General features: G+C 40.9%; 1 protein-coding gene across 1 annotated transcript in view; it reads left to right on the top strand.

Moving 5' to 3' along the window:
- LOC120994922 (amine oxidase [flavin-containing] B-like) overlaps positions 1–11,312 on the top strand; it is an 85,306-nt gene extending 73,994 nt beyond the window's left edge. Inside the window, exons 12-15 of the mRNA XM_040423811.1 lie at positions 1,802–1,899; positions 2,068–2,179; positions 7,763–7,825; positions 10,385–11,312. Coding sequence (XP_040279745.1) covers positions 1,802–1,899; positions 2,068–2,179; positions 7,763–7,825; positions 10,385–10,549 — 438 coding nt within the window. The 3' untranslated portion in view covers positions 10,550–11,312. The remainder of the gene's footprint in view (positions 1–1,801; positions 1,900–2,067; positions 2,180–7,762; positions 7,826–10,384) is intronic.
- The last annotated feature ends 11,326 nt before the right edge of the window (positions 11,313–22,638 follow it).

Below are 22,638 nucleotides of genomic sequence, written 5' to 3' on the forward strand. Positions count from 1 at the left end.
CTCCATCCTCAACCCGAAAAGGCCCCACAAGCTCATCTTTGATGATACCAGCCCAAACCAGTACTCCACCTCCACCTTGCTGGCATCTGAGTCGGACTGGAGCTCTCTGCCCTTTACCAATCCAGCCACGGGCCCATCCATCTGGCCCATCAAGACTCACTCTCATTTCATCAGTCCATAAAACCTTAGAAAAATCAGTCTTGAGATATTTCTTGGCCCAGTCTTGACGTTTCAGCTTGTGTGTCTTGTTCAGTGGTGGTCGTCTTTCAGCCTTTCTTACCTTGGCCATGTCTCTGAGTATTGCACACCTTGTGCTTTTGGGCACTCCAGTGATGTTGCAGCTCTGAAATATGGCTAAACTGGTGGCAAGTGGCATCTTGGCAGCTGCACGCTTGACTTTTCTCATTTCATGGGCAGTTATTTTGCGCCTTGGTTTTTCCACACACTTCTTGCGACCCTGTTGACTATTTTGAATGAAACGCTTGATTGTTCGATGATCACGCTTCAGAAGCTTTGCAATTTTAAAAGTGCTGCATCCCTCTGCAAGATATCTCACTATTTTTGACTTTTCTGAGCCTGTCAAGTCCTTCTTTTGACCCATTTTGCCAAAGGAAAGGAAGTTGCCTAATAATTATGCACACCTGATATAGGGTGTTGATGTCATTAGACCACACCCCTTTTTATTACAGAGATGCACATCAGCTAATATGCTTAATTGGTAGTAGGCTTTCGACCCTATACAGCTTGGAGTAAGACAACATGCATAAAGAGGATGATGTGGTCAAAATACTCATTTGCCTAATAATTCTGCACGCAGTGTATAGTCCCTCACACACAGCTTCAGCAATTCCATTTGTAAATAGCACTATGGTATGCAATTCCCTCCACACCAATTTCCTTCTCTAATATGTAGAAAGAACTATAGCTACATATTTCTAAGAATTTGGAAGTTAGGGTTAAATGAATGACAGGTGTCTGGACCACTTCACCTACTTATCTATGAGATCACTACACTGATACTGAGAGGGTGAAGGTAGCAGGGAAGTTGCTGAGAATGTCAGTCCACCACTGAATGCAAGAGAAGGTGGACCACAGTCTTGGTCACAGAAGAAACAGCAGGGGGTGCTACCAAAAAGGAAAATATAATGTACATTATAAAACCTAACAATATTTTTCAGTATTTCGTGTATAGTACAATAATACTTAATTTTAAATGCCCTATTTAGTGTTGAGCGAAGCAAACTTTGGATGCTTCATCCGAAGTCGCTTCATTCAAAACTTTGGAATAATACTGTAGAATAATACAGATTAGAATGTATGGGCTCTGATGAGCCAAAGTTATTCACAAAATCGCGCGTGACTTCATTGAATAACTTCGGTAATTGATTTTTAAAGTGGAAAACCACATTAAAACTTGAAGCCAAACTCTGCTTCGGTTCCGAGGTACTAGTCGGAACCGAAGCCTAGTTCAGTTTCAAGCTTTAAAGTGGTTTTCCACTTTAAAAATCAACTACCCAAGTCATTCAAGGAAGTCACGTGCGACTTTGTGAATAACTTACTTCAGCTCATCGGAGCCCATACATTCTAATACTGTACGGAGACGAATCTCCATTTAATATTATTCCGAAGTTTTGAACAAATCGACTTCGGATAAGGCATCCAAAACTTTATTGGCTCAACACTAGCCCTATTCATTCCAGTAGTAGTAATGTCTCATGGAATAACCCCATTAAGACATGATTTGCATGCATTTTTTTTCTTTTACCATTTGTAAATTATTTTAATTATTATTTTTTTACAGCCAGTGCACTATGAAGAAAAGGACTGGTGTAAAGAACAATACTCAGGTGGATGCTACACCGCATATTTTCCTCCTGGAATTATGACTCAGTTTGGAAGGTATAAATGTACAAAAGAGGAAATAGAAAGATTCTACAATACATATTTATTAGCTTATAATGTCTTTACTTACTTGAATACAATCTCCTTCTTTAATTACAATTTGTAAGAAAAAAAAATCTAATTTTATTGAGATAATCCGTAGATTTGTGTTATATGTTCCTACAGTGTGATACGAAAGCCTGTTGGAAAGATTTACTTTGCTGGAACAGAAACAGCTACACAATGGAGTGGATACATGGAAGGTGCTATAGAGGCTGGAGAAAGGGCAGCCCGAGAGGTGAAGTAAAATCACATAGTATATTGGATGTTTGTATCTAAAAATGAAGTGAATGTTGTGTTCACAGACAAGCAGTTTCTTCATTGTGCTGATCACCTAGGGTCCTGGAGACCGGTCATCAATGTAAAAGCCCCAGTGGACCTTTTTAACTAGCTTGATCTATATATTATATTGAAATGTACTTCTCAGCTACAACACCCTTGCTATAAACCTCCCTTACTCACAGTTTGTTATATCCTTATGCAACTCCTGAAAACCAAAGTTATCTTTTGTGAAAATTGGGATCTACTTGATACAGAATTGTTACAATTAAATTTCAAACCCATAATTAAAAAAATAAGGCAATGATCATGTTAACAAACTTCTGCCATGCTATAGTGAGATGTTTTCATCAGAAAGGTTTTGGGTCCTAAGACCACAACCAATTATTGAGATAAAGGAACAGAAGCACTCAGGAGAGTACTTTCTGTTCAAACCTACTTGACTCTTTATCTCTCACCTTTTTATGAATCTGTATACTTGCTCTGTCTTCAAGAAGAGTCAAGCAACTCCAAAGTTATAGCAATCTGTAGGGGTCTTATGATATGTCAGAAGTTTGTTAAAATGATAAATACCCTTTAATTATGTACACATCAGATATAACAATTAAAGGTGTTGTCCGGACCCTGAAAACAAATTAAGGATGTTAGGGCATCTTGTATGAGTGGAAAGAAATCTACTCACTTGCTCTGGTCATCCCAGTTCCTGCAGCGAATTTCTGTCTCTGCCACTTCTGGTCCCTGCCTGTCTGTCACCACTTCTCATCAGTCAACGACCTCAGAGGTCATATCCCTTGCCTCCACATATCATTACTTGGCCAGCAGCAGTGACATGCAGGGAGCTGGCACATCATACTTCCACCCAGACATGGACCTGTAGTGATGGAGACAAAGCTGCGCCACAAGAACCGGGACAACTGGAGCAGGTGAAATTCTTATTATTTTTTTTATTTTTTTACTCACACACCATACCCAGTCATCCCGATTTTGTCTGGGCCCAGACAACCCCATTAACCCCTTAAGGACTTAGGACGTACCGGTACGCCATGTTTGCCGAGTCCTTAACGACCCAGGGCGTACTGGTACGTCCTAAGTTTAAAACTAGATTGCGGCGCTGCGGGCGGTGATCGGAACAGGATGCGGGCATCCTGTCACAACAACGGGGGGGGGGGGTGAGGTCCCGAGTCCTGCGTTTTGCTGCTTTTACCTTATGCGGTGGCGGTGATCGGAGGTGCCATCGGGTTACCATCCAGCTGTAGGGGGACCCGATGGCATCATGGCTGCCTTCCGGTGACGAGCCTGTGAGATCCAGCCCCCTGGATCTCACAGGCCGGAAGCTGTATGAGTAATACACACTGTATTACTCATACAGCCAATGCATTCCAATACAGAAGTATTGGAATGCATTGTAAAAGGGATTAGACCCCCAAAAGTTGAAGTCCCAAAGTGGTACAAAAAATAAAGTAAAAGAAAAGTTGAAAAAATAAAGTTTTCCCCCCAAAAATTAAAAGTTTCAAGTAAAAATAAACAAACACGTCGTTTTCCCCAAATAAAGTAAAAAAAAAAACATATTGGGTATTGCCGCGTCCGTATCGATCGGCTCTATAAACATATCACAAGACCTAACCCCTCAGATTAACACCATAAAAAATAAAAACTGTGCTAAATAAACAATTTGTTTGTCACCTTACATCACAAAAAGTACAACAGCAAGCAATCAAAAAGGCGTTTGCCCATCAAAATAGTACCAATCTAACCGTCACCTCATCCCGCAAAAAATGAGCTCCTACTGAGACAATCGCCCAAAAAATAAAAAAACTATGTCTCAGAATATGGAGACACTAAAACATCATTTTTTTTGTTTCAAAAATGATATTATTGTGTAAAACTTACATAAATAAAAAAGTATACATATTAGGTATCGCAGCATCCGAAATAACTTGCTCTATAAAAATATCACATGACCTAACCCCTCAGGTGAATATCGTAAAAAAATAAAAATAAAAACGGTGTAAAAAAAGCCATTTTTTGTCACCTTACATCACAAAAGTGGAATAGCAAGCGATCAAAAAGTCACACGCACCCCAAAATAGTGCCAATAAAACTATCATATCATCCCACAAAAATCATACCCTACCCAAGGTAATCGCCCAAAAACTGAAAAAATTATGGCTCTCAGACTATGGAAACACTAAAACATGATTTTTTTTGTTTCAAAAAAGAAATCATTGTGTAAAACTTGCATAAATAAAAAAAAAAGTATACATATTAGGCATCGCCGCATCCATGACAACCTCGTCTATAAAAATATTACATGATCTAACCTGTCAGATGAATGTTGTAAATAACAAAAAATTAAAACTGTGCCAAAACAGCTATTTCTTGTTACCTTGCCTCACAAAAAGTGTAATATAGAGCAACCAAAAATCATATGTACCCTAAACTAGTACCAACAATACTGCCACCCTATCCCGTAGTTTCTAAAATGGGGTCACTTTTTTGGAGTTTCTACTCTAGGGGTGCATCAGGGGGGCTTCAAATGGGACATGGTGTAAAAAAAAACAGTCCAGCAAAATCTGCCTTCCAAAAACCGTATGGCATTTCTTTCCTTCTGCGCCCTGCCGTGTGCTCGTTCAGCAGTTTACGACCACATATGAGGTGTTTCTGTAAACTACAGAATCAGGGCCATAAATATTGAGTTTTGTTTGGCTGTTAACCCTTGATTTGTTACTGGGAAAAATTGATTAAAATGGAAAATTTGCCAGAAAATTTAAATTCAGAAATTTCATCCCCATTTGCCAATAACTCTTGTGGAACACCTAAAGGGTTAACTATGTTTGTAAAATCTGTTTTGAATACCTTCAGGGGTGTAGTTTCTTAGATGGGGTCACTTTTATGGAGTTTCTACTCTAGGGGTGCATCAGGGGGGCTTCAAATGGGACATGGTGTCAAAAAACACAGTCCAGCAAAACCTGCCTTCCAAAAACCGTATGGCATTCCTTTCCTTCTGCGCCCTGCCATGTGCCCGTACAGCGGTTTACGACCACATATGGGGTGTTTCTGTAAACTACAGAATCGGGACCATAAATATTGAGTTTGGTTTGGCTGTTAACCCTTGCTTTGTAACTGGAAAAAAATTATTAAAATGGAAATTCTGCCAAAAAAGGGAAATCTTGAAATTGTATCTCTATTTTCCATTAATTCTTGTGGAACACCTAAAGGGTTAACAAAGTTTGTAAAATAAGTTTTGAATACCTTTAGGGGTGTAGGTTATAGAATGGGGTAATTTTTGGGTGGTTTCTATTATGTAAGCCTCGCAAAGTGACTTCAGACCTGAACTGGTCCCTAAAAATTGGGTTTTTGAAAATTTCTGAAAAATTTCAATATTTGCTCCTAAACTTCTAAGCCTTGTAACATCCCCAAAAAATAAAATATCATTCCCAAAATGATCCAAACATGAAGAAGACATATGGGGAATGTAAAGTAATAACTATTTTTGGAGGTATTACTATGTATTATAGAAGTAGAGAAATTGAAACTTGGAAATTTGCAATTTTTTTACAAATTTTTGGTAAATTTGGTATTTATTTATAAATAAAAATGAATTTTTTTTACTTCATTTTACCAGTGTCATGAAGTACAATATGTGATGAAAAAACAATCTCAGAATGGCCTGGATAAGGCAACGCGTTTTAAAGTTATCAGCACTTAAATTGACACTGGTCAGATTTGCAAAAAATGGCCAAGTCCTTAAGGTGAAATAGGGCTGAGTCCTTAAGGGGTTAAGGCCCGACATAATGATAGTAACTAGTGTTGGTCGACCACCCGAACTCAATGGAAGTCAAAGGGAGAACCAGAGCATTAAAACAGGCAACCTCTGCTCTGAAGAGGGAGGGTGTCTGGTTCACAGGAAAAGGTCAGAAATTGATGGAAACATCACTGAAATGGTTCGGGAACAGCATGGGGAGGATGTCTGGATGCATCTTTGACTCCCAGGTCTCTACTGGGAACGATGTTGTCCGAGTATTACGCCACTTTTACAGACTGACAATAATACGCACAAAACCGAAGATACAATCGATTTTAGAGGAAAAATTGTTATGAAACATTATTTCCTGCATATTTACAAGTGCTGCCAAAAAAATACAAGGAAGAGGCACTCCGATACAACCTGCATATCACATAAAAGAGGGCCTCATTCACATTGTGGTACAATTGTTCAGGTAGTGGGACTCATACACTCATAAAGCCTATGCACTAAGTGAAAGGGCTGCCTAAAATTACATGGTACCCGCACTACAATACACCCTTTATTACACATAAAGGAGGGCATCCTACACACCCTTGAAAAATTATGATTGATGGCCTGCTGGTGACCCTCAAACTATTTGAGCAAGGGCCTGCTGATCTGATAAAAAATTACACTGAATGAATGTCACTGATATTTAGGATGCGCAAACGTTAGAGGAGGTATAGCGCAAGTAATGTCACTGTTACCAGCGGCTAATAAAAAATGTCACTGATATTAAGGATGCGCAAACATTACACAGGCGATGTAGCGCTGATAATGTCACTGTCACCAGCAGCCAAACAATTGCACTGAATGTCAAAGATATTTAGGCTATGCAAATATAAAATAAAAGATGTAGCAGAGGTTGTGTCACTATCAGAAGCGGCACTAACAATTGCATGCAATTTAGCGCAGGTTGTGCTAATAATATATATTGCAGCCAGATACAACTATAGTCCTTAAAAGGACTTTTGTTTTATTTTAACAATTCCACGCTATTTAGCGCAGGTTGCACTGATAATTTTATTGCTGCCAGATACAACAATAGTTCTTAAAAGGGCTTTTGGATCTCAGTTTTTTCACTAAAATATTACTATTTCACTCCTTACACTATCTGTCCCTTCTTCAGCACAGCTATCCCTGACTAAGACTGAGCCAAACACATGCCATCGGGTGCTATATAGCACCCGATGACTGGTTCCAGCCAGCCAATCACTTTAATGCCAGTAGCCAACATGGCTACGGCATTAGTGAGTGCCAGTATCTCTGCGCACGTTTATTGGCTGTGTAGCAGCTCGAGTTTTTGGGGAGGTATTTTCTGCTGCTGGGCATTATTTGGTGGTTCACTGTGATATTTGGCTCTGGTGGACCACCTATTTCAGTGGACCCTACCATGTGTGAATTATGGGCCCACTACAAAATAAGGCCACTTTTTCCCCCCAGTTTCCAGTCTGCCCCTGAATACAATATTACACTGTAATTGTGAAGGCATTATAAAATATACACATTTGAGACATACAAAAAATACCAGTAGCAATCAGTATATTTGTTGTACTGTCCCTCAAAAGTATTTAACTCTTATGCTTTCTGTACTTTGGAAAGGGTGATGTTACTTTTAGACAAGTTCTCATCTACCTTGATTGCTAATAATGTAGAACCTCTTTAGGACCGATAAACCTTCAGCTATTTATGCCCTTGACCAGGGTTTCCCACTCATATCTGAATGTAGTTGTTTCATAAATCATGTCCTTACAGGTCATGTGCAAGATGGGACTGATCCGAGAGGACCAGATATGGGTACCAGAGCCAGAATCTGTGGTAAGTTTAAGAATGGACAAACAACTAAATGACAGACAGATAAAAGACAGAAAAAGTCTGCAGTCAATTCTCGTCATAGAATACCCTATGTCCTATATGTATAACTATTTATAACATTCTAAAGAGGTTCCTTACGTACAAACAGCTCTTATAATAAGTACATTGGATAAAACATAAATCTACTCTGAGGATACATTCGCATTTTATAGAGACCAGTTCAACAGTAAAACATGATTTTGCATATCTTTTATGTTGCATGAAAATGTTTTATTAATGTTACACCTGAATAGAAACACAGAATTTTTGCGTCTCATACTAATAACTTTTGTTATAAATCCTTGACTTTTACCTGATTCAATAAAACATTCTAGGTAATATACATTTAAAGATATTGATGCTACAAATAATTTTTTGCCCAAGAGGGCAAGCAAAATTGCATTTAGGATTGTAAAGAAGTTTAAAAGCAACAAATCATTTTAAAAATATCAGTTATGGTATAGTTGTAACATTCTCATGACACTGCAGTAGTCATTAACCTTCTGTCAGTGCCAGATCTGTAACAATAAGAGAAGGCCTTTAGTGATCCCAAAATGCAGATCTGTATTTTAATATTAAAATAAAAAGTACCTAAAGCAAATCAGTGTGGGCTCAAATACTAATATACAGTATGAAGCTGCACAGGCGGGTCCATCCACCAGGTTTGAGTTTTGCTTTATGTGGATTTATGTACATTATAGGAGAGATAAGGGAGATGGCTATAGGAGGTGCAGAGGTAGCAGTGTTTTATATAAATTGTATTATAAATTGTAATTGTATTATAAATTGTAAATGGGTGTAGGTGGGGGGGGTCTTACAGATTTTTCATTTGGACAAAGAAGCTCCAAGAAAGACCTCAAAATTATTCTACTATTGCATTGTATAGATTTACAAATGAGTGAATTAGAAAACATATCTCAGATTGATGCAGCAAAGGAAGGTGCAATAATCAATCTGAGAGTGCCTGAAAGGGATTGTTAATGTGTTTTGGCCTTTTTATGTTTAGGAGATAAGCATATAATTACATATCTATTGAAATGTGGTGCATAAGGACTGCATTGTGACGTGGCTCCTGTTTAGTACACATACAGTAAGTTACATGATGGCATCATTCAGTGGACGGTCTGTATGCCATGTACCTGGTAGACTTTTTGCTTACATATTTGCGCAGGATTTGCAGAGAGAACCTGTGAGCCATGTTTTCACAGCCAGACATTATTTTAATGTTTCTATAAAGATCTATTCAGGCAATTGAGTGCTTTGTTCATCTGTTCGCAACTTTCATGCACATTTACCCACTTGCATTAAGGTCTGGCTGATTATCTGCTTGTGTATACAGTATGTCCAGAAAGCAAAAAGTGAAAAGAATTATTTTCACATTGTACAAATTGTCACATGTGTATGGCCAGTAAAAATAAAAATAAAAATCTAAGGAAGGATAACATCAGTGGCGTGTAGTGCACTATTGCAATTAGACACTCCTATAATCCTGCCCAATGCCCTTTCTGATGTCCCCTCAGTAATGGGGTCCCCCCAAAGAGTATGATGCCCCTTAGTGCCTCATCATACTATGATGCCCCCTTAGTCCCCCCCAAAGTGTCCCATCACGCTAGAATGTCCCCTACACAGCATGATGCTACTTTTGTGCCCAAGACACAGTGTAATGCTCCCTTAAGTGTCCTAACACAATATGAAGCCCCCTTAACTTGCTCCCCACAGAGTGATGGCACGTCATAGTTATGCCACCTTAAGTGTCCCTCACACAGTGATTCCCCTTTAAGTGTTCCCCACACAGAGTGATGCTCCATTAAGTGGCCCCCACACAGTATGAAGTGCCATTAAATAACCCCTAAACACTGCTGCCCTCTCAAGTGCCCCCACACAGAGTGATGTCCCCTTAAGTGGCCCCTCACACAGAGTTATAACACCCCACTAGCCCTCCTTCGAGTTATGTCTCCTTAAGTGACCTCCTCCTAACAGAGGTATACCCTCTTAAGTGGCTCCCCTCAGAGAGATACCGCCTGACAGTTATGCCCTCTTAAGTGGCCCCACTCACAGTTATACCCCCTTACATAGCCCTCCTTGAAGTGATGCAATTCTTAGAATTATGCCACCTTAAGTGGCCCCCCTCACAGAGGTATTTCCCCCCTTAAATGACCACCCCCCTCAGAAAGGTATGATCCTTAAGTGGCCCCTCCCTACAGAGTTATTCCCTCTTAGGTGTTTCCAGTCTAAATACTCACCTAACTGACATCCCTCGATGAGCATCTGCTCCTCTCTGCCTGCTGCGCTATATCACTACATCATCCCTGCTTGCGCTGAGATGCAGATTGCAGGGGAATAGTGAAGCATTTTATTCAACTATATCTTTGTCCTGAGAATGAAGATACTGTTGAATACAGGACATGCTGGCAACCACAGTCCAGATTCAGACCACTGTCCACCAGTTGAGTACCCCTGCTCTATGTAATCATTTGGAATTGATTTAATGACCAACTTTCTAATTGTGTTTCTCCAATCTAGGACGTTCCAGCGTTTCCAATCACCACAACATTTTTAGAGAGGAATTTGCCCTCTGCTCAAGGTTTACTGAGATTCATCGGATATACAACTTTCTTTGCAACAGCTGCTGCTGGAATGATGGCCATCAAGAAGGGTTGCCTGAGCGTTAAATGCAATTTTCATTAATTTGTACATTAATGTTCACTTCTTGAAATGTTTTTTTTAAAATATAGTATGTGACATATAAAGAATGTAATGCCAGCATTTGGTATTAGTAATCTTATCAAAAAGTACTGTAGTGTTCTCGGGTTTAAAGGGGCTGTTCTGTTTCAGCAAGACTGGGAATAAGCCTGAAATAAAGAATTTAGCAATACTTACCAGTGCCTCCTCTCTGGTTTTCCTGTTCAGGCTCTGTTTACTCAGCTGAAGTGGTGATGTTACATTGCTGACATGTGACCGCTGCAGCCTGCCATTGTCCTCAGTGGTACACTGAAGATGACAGTGATTGGCTTTAGCAATCACATGTTGTTGATGTGACATCAGCACTGCACCCAGCTGGGAGAACTGAATCAACTGCACTGGATCTGCAAGGTACTGTAAGTTTTGCACAATTTAAGGTAATCTTCAGTATTTTCTTTCAGAAACTGGACATCTGTCCCTTTAAACACTTAGCACATCTTTTAAGGAAAAAGCAATAGCACACATGATCACGATTTTCATGTATTTTTAATGCAGCCAAAACCTTTGCAAGTCCCCAGCAAAACCAATGGTTATCTACTACTTTGTGTGAATAGGCTTTTAACAAAACCCACAAAAATATAGTGCACGTGAAGGTGTAAACTCGTAGAAATGGAATAAAATGTGTAATATTATCACTGACATTTTTATGTTTCAGCAAACTAATAAACAGTTATGCATATGTAAACAAATTAAAACATTTGCAAGTGAAGTGAATAATCTTTATTGTCTTGTGACAGTGACATCTGTCAAAGGGTGGGATACAGTATATTAGGCAGCTAGAAAAAACAGTTAGGGATCATTTAGTCATGATACTTTTCAACTTTGCAGTAGTATACAAAGTATCAAAATTAGACCACATCACTTGACACTTCTACAGAGATGTGGCACATCAAAGGGAACCTGTCACCGGGATTTTGGGTATAGAGCTGAGGACATGGGTTGCTAGATGGCCGCTAGCACATCCGCAATACCCAGTCCCCATAGCTCTGTGTGCTTTTATTGTGTATAAAAACAGATTTGATACATATGCAAATTAACCTGAGATGAGTCAGAGCTTGAAAATATTACTCTTCTCTGGTCACACAAGTAAGATATGACTCTTTTATGTTAATTTGCATATGTATCAAATCGTTTTTTTTTTTTACACCATCTATTGAGGATGTGCTAGTAGCCATCTAGCAACCCATGTCCTCAGCTCTATACCCAAAATCCCGGTGACAGGTTCCCTTTAAGGAGCTGATCCACAGCACATGGCCAACCTCAGCTGAGTTTCTTACTACAAAAATGGGAATCCAAGAAAACTGTGCCACAACATCAAATTCGAACACTACAGCCATGCTACCTCTTTTGGGAACTCCTTGCATGCGAGGAGGGAGTTGCTTGGGTAAGGGGGGGATGGGCAGTTAAATAATTTGCTGTGGGGCCCATCACCGCTTATGAATATGCCCGTACTATTAAAATATAAAAATTGTTTATCCCATACGGCGAATGGCATAACGGAAAAGAAAATGGGCTATTTGCCCATTTTTTTCATCCCATCACTTATCCATAAAATAATGAATAAAATGTGATCAAAAAGTTAAACACACTCCAAAATGATAATGAAAACTACACATTGTCCCGCAAAAAATGAGACCCAACACAGCTTGGTAGACATGACTATAAAAAAGTTATGGGGGTCAGAATATGACTATGTAAAAAAATAAATACAGACAAGACCAATCAGAATGCAGATACCGTAACTTCCCCCACTACCCAAGAGCAGTGTGTATCCTCTCACCTACAGCTAACCAGAGACAGACAAGACCAATCAGAATGCAGATAACCTCCCCCACTACCCCAGAGCAGTGTGTATCCTCTCAAATACAGCTAACCAGAGACAAGCCCTGCAATTACATGAAATCAGTAAGCATCTGTTTTAGCCTCTTAATAGTCACCTTAAAAGGTTTATTATAAACCATTTTGGGGTATATATAGTGTATTAAATAACTTTTATTATTTTATTTTAAAAAAATAACATAATTTTATTATGTGGGTCACTACACTGATGATAATGTCACATTTCTACATTTCTATATACTTTTTTTTACTATCTTTCTCTCCTCCTGTCAGCACTGCAGCTGCTCCCTCATTCTCCTCCACAGTGTCAGGGGGGAGGGGGCGGCTGCTTTAGCTGCTCATATCTCAGGTTTGGTACCAGATAGACATATGGGCTTTGTATTGTTTGTACATTCCAAGCTTTCAGACAATACCAGAGTGACAGCAGTATGTTCAGGATAGGGGAAGATATCACTGATAGAAATCGGGATGCAGTGAATGCAGCTGAAAGTGAAAGTAAAAGCAGGTTTTAACCGCAATTATTCCCGACTCGATTTCTAACAGTAATTTCTCCTCTGTTTGGCTTTAGCTGTCATTCTGGTATAAAAGCCTTGAATGTCAGCTTTCAAACAAGACCAGTTGCATGTTTCTAGCTGCTACCATTCAGGAGAAAGCAGCATCTAAAACAGCCCCCCCCCCTCCAATTTTTGCCCAAGCCCAGGCACTCGGGGCTGAGCTCCTCCTCCCAGTGTTCTGCCCGTCTCTTGTTTATATCAGAGAGGAGACGGCTGCACATGACAACGCTGTGAGAAGAGGCTGCTCAATGTGAAAGTGACACACTTTTCTAGCTGTTCTGAGATGAAACTGAAAAAGCATTTATACAGCAGGGTGTACTATACCATTAGGGTATGAAAAATGAAACGGCAGGTACACTTTAAAACACCAAAAAAACCTATACAAAAGCGATATCTTTGTAATTGTACTGACCCAGGGAATGAAGAACAGAGGTCTGTTTTGCCACATAAGGAACAAAGCCCATAAAACTGTGGAGGAATTGCATTTTTATTTTCAATTCAACCCCATTTGGGATTTTATTCCTGTTCCCCACTACATTGTATGACATATTAAATGGGATTATCTCTACAGCAAGTAGTTGAGGAGCCAACCTGGAAGGAGGCCATTTTAGATATAGTATTCATAAATGGGAATTTGGTATCTGATATTACTGTAGGGGAAAGCTTGGGATCTAGTGATCACCAGTCAGTGTGGTTTACTATTTACTTTTCTAAAATTAGATTAGTGGTATACGAGTCCCTATCAGATTGGAACAGTTTCAATGGAGTCCAGGATAAATGGGACTACTTAAAAGTGGCATTATTGAAGACAACAGAAAATTGCATTAGGCTTGTCAGTAAAAGCAAAAAAAAAGGAAGAGACCACTGTGGTACTCAGCAGAAGTGGCCAAAATCATTAAAAACAAAAAGAGAGCATTTAGTAATTATAAAAAAATAAAAAACGAGGGTGACAGGCAAATTTATAAGATTAGGCAGAGAGAGGCCAAACCAGTTATAAGAGCTTCTAAAGCACAGGCAGAAGAGAAATGAGCTCAGTCAGTGAAAAAAGGCGATAAGACATTCTTCAGATACATAAATGAAAAAAGGAAACTAAAACAAGGAATTACCAAATTAAAAACAAAAGGAAGCTATATGGAAGAAGATAAAAAACTAGCTGACTGCCTCAATGAAACTAATGAATCTTTTGATGCATGTGTCTTTACAGAGGAAGAGGTTCTAAGTCAGCTGTCTAAAATTAAAACAAATAAGTCACAAGGGCCTGATGGGATACACCCAAAGCTATTATAAGAGCTCAGCGGCGAACTAGCAAAACCATTAACAGATTTATTTAACCAATCACTGGCAACAGGAGTCGATCCCAGAAGATTGGAAATTGGCAAATGTTGTGCCCATTCACAAGAAAGGTAGTAGGGAGGAATCGGGCAACTATAGGCCAGTAAGCCTGACATCAATAGTGGGGAAATTAATGGAAACCATACTTAAGGAGAGGATTGTGGAACATCTAAAATCCCATAGATTGAAAGATGAAAAACAGCATGGGTTTACTTCAGGCAGATCATGTCAAACTAATCTTATATATTTTTTTTTGATTGGGTGACTAAAATAATAGATGGCGGAGGTGCAGTAGACATCGCTTATCTGGACTTTAGTAAGGCTTTTGATACTGTCCCACATAGAAGGCTTATCAATAAATTGCAGTCTTTGTGCGTGGACTCCCATACTGTTGAAGGGAATAGGCAGTGGCTGAGGGACAGACAACAGAGGGTTGTAGTCAATGGAGTATATTCAGACCATGGTCTTGTTACCAGTGGGGTACCTCACCCATATTGTTTAATATCTTTATCAGCAAAATTGCAGAAGGCCTCGATGGAAAGGTGTGGGTTTTTGCTGATGACACAAAGATTTGTAACAGGGTTGATGTTGCTGGGATACACCAAATGGAAAAGGATTTAGGAAAACTAGAGTAATGGTCAAAAATCTGGCAACTAAAATTTAATGTTGATAAGTACAAGATAATGCACCTGGGGCGTAAAAACCCTATCTGAGGAAAGGGATTTAGGGTCATTATTTCAGAAGACTTAAAGGTAGGCAGACAATGTCATAGAGCAGCAGGAAATGCTAGCAGAATGCTTGGGTGTATAGGGAGAGGCATTACCAGTAGAAAGAGGGATGTGCTCATGCCCCTCTACAGAGCACTAGTGAGCCCTTATTTGGAGTATTGTGCACAGTACTGGAGACCATATCTCCAGAAGGATATTGATACTTTGAAGTGAGTTCAGAGAAGAACTACTAAACTAGTACATGGATTGCAGGATAAAACTTACCAGGAAAGATTAAAGGACCTTAACATGTATAACTTGGAAGAAAGACAAGACAGAGGGGATATGATAGAAACTTTTAAATACATAAAGGGAATCAACAAGGTAAAAGAGGAGAGAATATTTAAAAGAAGAAAAACTGCTACAAGAGGACATAGTTTTAAATTAGAGGGGCAAAGGTTTAAAAGTAATATCAGGAAGTATTACTTTACTGAGAGAGTAGTGGATGCATGGAATAACGTTCCTGCAGAAGTGTTAGCTGCAAATACAGTGAAGGAGTTTAAGCATGCATGGGATAGGCATAAGGCCATCCTTCATATAAGATAGGGCCAAGGGCTATTCATAGTATTTAGTATATTGGGCAGACTAGATGGGCCAAATGGTTCTTATCTGCCGACACATTCTATGTTTCTAAATAGTGGCATTAGAAAGTACAACTTCTCCCGCAAAAAAACAAGCCCTTATATGGATATGTGAATGGACAAATAACAAAATTTATGGCTCTGTGAAGACGGGAAAGAAAAATTAAAATGCAAAAATGAAAAACTTCCGGGGTTACTATACAGCTAACACATAGCACTTGGACACAAATGTATTAACATCTGTGATTTGTATTTGTTCTGTAGCCTAGACATGGATATTGTAAAAAATGTATTGCCATCTTACAAACTAGCAATGTGTCCAGACATCTGAGGAAGCTGTATTGTAGATCAGGTGTATAAAATAGGACTGGGTAGGAGCTGGCGTGAGATGCGACTTTTCTGCGACATTTGGAAAAGTCGCAAAACATAAATGAGCCACAATCCCAGCCTTATCTGACCTTCTCGTCTGTAAAATGGAACTCAAGAGGATTTGGCGAACAGACGCAAAAGTCCCAAATAACATCAAAAATTTGCAAAAAAAATCACAAAAATACACTTTGCAACTTTTTTAGACGAAAAAATTGACGTATCTTGCTTCATAAATGAGATACTTAGTTCTAGACACTGATATTCTGGAAGCAAGAAATGTGGGCAAGTGTAAGGGTCTGAGTGACTTTAACAAGGGCTAAGTTGCGATGGCTAGTACCTATAAGAGGAACTTCCACAGAAGGACAGACTCTGAACCAGCAAAATAGGCACAAAAGGTCATCTTGTCAGATCCCATAAAAAAGCTACAGTAGAGCAAATTGCTTAACAATGCACTGCTGGATGTGACAAAAAGTGAGGTTTTCTCAGAGAAGACCTTGACACAGAGCAAATACGCACCTTCATTTAAAGCAGCCTTTAAGGACCTTACTAAGATTTACAAGGAACAAATATCCTCATGGTGGGAGATTCAATCGATAGAAAACAATCTTAAAAATAAAATTGTACCCAGAGGCCTGAGAATTACCCTGACCCCAGCAATTAGATGTAGGTTCACCTCTCTAATGAGCAAGTGGGAGGAAGAGGCAACTAAAAGCTCTCTGAGATTTATGCACCTATTGTTGGAAGAAGAAAAGGCTAATCTGGTGAAACTAGAGAGTAAATTGAAAGATCAGATTGAACTCACACAAAAATTTGGGGGAGAAACTGAGTTTGCGAATAAGGAACTTCAACTTAAGAACACTATCGACAAATTCCAGTTTCACCTTAAAGAGCGAAAACATCGCCAGTTTAATAAGGACCTGCAAGACTTTCGGGACAATAGGGTGTACTCCACATTAGATCGCAGTATATCACAGATGAAACATCCGGAAGGGGATGTTTCATCTAGTGACACTGAGGCCTCAGAAAACGATAGGGAAACAAGCCAGGCATATAGAGGAAGGGGAAGGGGCTTTCAGAAACCCCAAAACTTTAGAGGTAGAGGAGAGAGGAGTAATCAGAGAGGAAGACAGGAGCAAGGTGGGTCAGATTTTTTAGATACACCCTACCTTCTACGCAATCGAGGGTTCCAAAAATCACTACCTCAGACCAACAGGCCGTCGGGCAACGTAACCAAATAGTCAACCTCTCCAATCAGCAGCTTCAGGACTTAGAAATGTGTTTACTTAGTAAGGGCCTTTCCTTTGTCCCCACCTCTAGTTTTAACCTCTTTAATTGGGTAAGAGATATCCATCTCTTTGCTAGAAAACTCAGATGGTGAAAACATTTTGCGCTTATCGCAAAACGAGAGAGCAAAGAGATGGGTATCTCACCCGATATCCTTCAAGATGTTCGCCTCCTATATAGCTTGAGCGACAGTATCCCTCAAGAAGGTAAAGGCCCCTTTACTCCATTTAAAAATAAGAGCCTCAAAATGCCTCCCCTGGGAGACCCTACGTGTATTGATGTCTTTGTCAATCAAGTTTGCCGGGACTTGTCTAATGTTATATCCCGTCATGGTGGTTTCAATTGTAGTAAAAGTGAGTACAAAGCATTATTAGATTTGGAGAAAAAGAAGAATCTAACCATCAAACCCTCGGATAAGGGGGGCAACATCGTTTTGATGAACACCAATGACTACAAAAACATGTGCCATGCTTTGCTTGATGACAAAGATACATATGAGAAACTGAGTGGTGATCCTACCGTCAAATATCAGAAGGATCTAATTGATATACTGCGACAAGCTAAGACTGAAAACCTCATCTCAGGGGATGAATTTGACTATTTATATAAAAAACATCCCACTGTAGGTACTTTTTACAGCTTACCCAAAATCCACAAGGGTGGCACCCCTGTTAAAGGACGCCCGATTGTATCGGGTGTAAACAGTTTGACCCAAAATTTGGGGATCTATTTGGATCACATTTTAGCACCATTTGTCAAAACACTGCCCTCATACCTGAGAGATACGAGTGACCTCCTTGGTCGCCTTGAGGGAATTAGTCTGGAGGAGGGAACATCTTTGGCCTCAATTGATGTTGAGGCCCTCTACTCGTCCATACCCCATGACTTGGGTATGAGGGCAGTGGAATCATTCCTCTTTACCAGAGGACAACAGTTCTGCCCACACAATATGTTTGTTTTGCGATTGCTTGAATTTGTCCATACAAGGAACTACTTCCTGTTTGACGGTGTCCTCTACCACCAGCTATGGGGCACTGCGATGGTGAGTTCTTGTGCCCCATCGTATGCTAATTTGTTCCTGGGCTGGTGGGAGAGGACGCTGGTCTTTAGCGATGTACCCATCAGACACATTCCATGCATTGTTACCTGGGCAAGATTCATAGACAATGTCTTTGTTGTCTGGAAAGGGGGAGAAATGGAATTTTCTGACTTTGTTAAGGAATTGAATGTCAACTGTATCAATATGAAATTCACCTCAGTCTTTGAAAAGAATACCCTGCCTTTTCTTGGCATCTTGATCTCAAGGGGCAAGGATGACCTGATACAAACAAATATCTTCAGGAAGCCCACCTCCACGAACTCACTTCTACACTGGAGCAGCCACCATCCCTTCCCCCTGAAAAGGGGAATACCAGTGGGACAGTACCTGCGCATCAGGAGGAACTGCTCCACCTGGGACGCATTTAAAGAACAGGCTAATGACTTGAGAAGTCGTTTTCGGGAGAGGGGCTACCCGGATGCAGTCCTTAAGTGTGCCTTTAAAAGAGCATGTGAGAGTAAGAGAGACGACCTTCTCTATTCCAAACCTAAAAAAACAGAGAGTGGTTTGATACGCCTTATATGCACGTTTGATGACTCCTCTGAAGAAGTCAAACAGATATTAAGAAAGCACTGGGAGGTTCTCCTCATTGATCCAGACATTAGAAAGGTGGTCTCCGAAACAGTACAGGTCTCTTATCGTAGGGGCCTCAGTCTTAGGGATCGCCTAGTGCACAGCCACTACAGTGAGACACAAGATTTGAAGGAGACATGGCTCCCACGTCCAATCGGTTGTTTTCACTGTAGTGGCTGTGTGGCGTGTGGACATATCACACAGGGAAGGTCGTTCTGTGCCAATGTGTCCGGTAAAAATTACCAAATCAGACACTTTATAAATTGTCACACCAGGGGAGTGATCTACAGGGCCAACTGCAAATGCGGCCTTGAGTACATAGGGAAAACTACCCGTGAATTGCGACGATGGATAGGTGAACATCTGGGTGACATTAGGAATGACAGAGATACACCCATGGCAAAACATGTCAACACGGTACATGGTGGTGATGCGTCGGAATTGAGATTTATGGGTATTGAAGTAGTCGCAAGACCAAAATGGGGGGGGGGACTGGGACCGGAGGATTTTGCAGAGAGAGACGTGGTGGATCTTCCACCTCCAAACTGTGGTCCCCACGGGCCTGAATGAGCAACTGTCATTCAGTTGCTATATAGAACCGTAACATATCACTCTGCTTATCAGTGATACGATCCGGTCCTACCCCCCACCCCTGACATACGCAAAACATTGATATATTAATTGAGCGGCATAGTTAGCCACTCTACTGTAAATCTGGCTGGGATACTCATAGAGGATGATCATTAAATCTAGGTGGCGTTAATAGCGATTGTTTGGAGATAACAGTTATTTGAGGATTCACCTTATAAACTCTGACATTCCACTAGGTGATCTGCAGACCAGGCAGACCAATGGAAAATACTTAGAATTTAAGTGGGAGCAAGGGTTGAGCATATTTGCCCTCTGATTTTACCTTTGCACCACAATACACCCGCCTCACACATGCGCAGTAGAGAGCGTTCGCCGTCCGACATATAACAAGTGAAGACGGCATGTTGCTTGGTCACTTTAAATGTCCGGGTCTCGGCTTCATCATGAAGGCTGGGTTTACCTGTGGTTACCTGGCAACAGGAATACGCCTCCACGCCAAGCGTTATAGGAAGGAGCTGGGTCATGTGATTATATGCTGAACAGCTGATGCATCACATGATTCTGACGCTGCATGACGCTGAGGGGGTGTAGAATAGGGGCGGGGCTTCACGGCTTTTTAAATCACCCGCGAACACGGCTCCATTGCCACTGCCACACGCGGGACGCCGAGGAGAACCCTCCACCTATTTCTATCTGGAAACAGTTACTACCTACAACTGGACAGATAAGTTGATTATGCTTACATGCTTGTACACCATAACAACCTAGCATCGATAAGCTTAGAGCATTGAACAGGCCTTCAACGTCTACTGGTGATATTACTAGTGGGAGATCTGTTACAATGTATACCAGATAGACACCTTTAATCAATATGATACATTTGTGACCTGACCATGATTGGTTCACTATATTTGGATTAGAGTCTCATCGATGAGTATATCTCTTGAATTGTTGAGACTGGTGACCTAGGGTTACTCTTGGTTAATTTTCCGGATAGTGATACCTATACCCGGACAATAGTACACTGCTCAAAAAAATAAAGGGAACACAAAAATAACACATCCTAGATCTGAATTAATTAAATATTCTTCTGAAATACTTTGTTCTTTACATAGTTGAATGTGCTGACAACAAAATCACACAAAAATAAAAAACGGAAATCAAATTTTTCAACCCATGGAGGTCTGGATTTGGAGTCACACTCAAAATTAAAGTGGAAAAACACACTACAGGCTGATCCAACTTTGGTGTAATGTCCTTAAAACAAGTCAAAATGAGGCTCAGTAGTGTGTGTGGCCTCCACGTGCCTGTATGACCTCCCTACAATGCCTGTGCATGCTCCTGATGAGGTGGCGGACGGTCTCCTGAGGGATCTCCTCCCAGACCTGGACTAAAGCATCTGCCAACTCCTGGACAGTCTGTGGTGCAAAATGACGTTGGTGGATAGAGCGAGACATGATGTCCCAGATTTGCTCAATTGGATTCAGGTCTGGGGAACGGGCGGGCCAGTCCATAGCATCAATGCCTTCGTCTTGCAGGAACTGCTGACACACTCCAGCCACATCAGGTCTAGCATTGTCTTGCATTAGGAAGAACCCAGGGCCAACCGCACCAGCATATGGTCTCACAAGGGGTCTGAGGATCTCATCTCGGTACCTAATGGCAGTCAGGCGGCGAGCACATGGAGGGCTGTGCGGCCCTCCAAAGAAATGCCACCCCACACCATTACTGACCCAATGCCAAACCGGTCATGCTGGAGGATGTTGCAGGCAGCAGAACGTTCTCCACGGCGTCTCCAGACTCTGCCACATCTGTCACATGTGCTCAGTGTGAACCTGCTTTCATCTGTGAAGAGCACAGGGCGCCAGTGGCGAATTTGCCAATCTTGGTGTTCTCTGGCAAATGCCAAACGTCCTGCACGGTGTTGGGCCGTAAGCACAACCCCCACCTGTGGACGTCGGGCCCTCATATCACCCTCATGGAGTCTGTTTCTGACCATTTGAGCAGACACATGCACATTTGTGGCCTGCTGGAGGTCATTTTGCAGGGCTCTGGCAGTGCTCCTCCTGTTCCTCCTTGCACAAAGGCGGAGGTAGCGGTCCTGCTGCTGGGTTGTTGCCCTCCTACGGCCTCCTCCACGTCTCCTGATAGCGCCTCCATGCTCTGGACACTACGCTGACAGACACAGCAAACCTTCTTGCCACAGCTCGCATTGATGTGCCATCCTGGATAAGCTGCACTACCTGAGCCACTTGTGTGGGTTGTAGACTCCGTCTCATGCTACCACTAGAGTGAAAGCACCGCCAGCATTCAAAAGTGACCAAAACATCAGCCAGGAAGCATAGGAACTGAGAAGTGGTCTGTGGTTACCACCTGCAGAACCACTCCTTTATTGGGGGTGTCTTGCTAATTGCCTATAATTTCCACCTGTTGTCTATCCCATTTACACAACAGCATGTGAAATTGATTGTCACTCAGTGTTGCTTCCTAAGTGGACAGTAGGATTTCACAGAAGTATGATTGACTTGGAGTTACATTGTGTTGTTTAAGTGTTCCCTTTATTTTTTTGAGCAGTGTATATATTTAATAAAAATTATACCATCTTGATCTCCGTATGACTAGAGACTAAATACCAGGAATTACCATAGGTCACGTGAACTAGAGGGTAAGTTGGCCATATACCTTTGTTACTATAACGTTTGGCTGGCTCGAGTTCACATTATAACCTATCTGTGAATTAACAACTGGTGTGCAGTTGTCTACAACAAGATGGACTGTGGTATCTAATCAGATATGGTATGTTGATGTGCTCTCTGTGACCCCTCTTCTTGGCTGGAGAAGTGACCCCAGTTTAGGGGCCTCCTGGATATAATTCTGTCCCCTGATGAATCAGGTATTATTGAGGAAACGCGTCGGGACATTATGATCTTCTGATAATACATTTATTATATTTGTGTGTGGATTAGACCAGGTATCGCAGGTGGCCGTCAGCCATACTGTGATCACACTTGACCTTATCCATAACACATTGTATGCCAGTTCATAT

This window comes from Bufo bufo, chromosome 3 (genome assembly GCF_905171765.1).
Source record: "Bufo bufo chromosome 3, aBufBuf1.1, whole genome shotgun sequence".
NCBI lineage: Eukaryota > Metazoa > Chordata > Amphibia > Anura > Bufonidae > Bufo > Bufo bufo.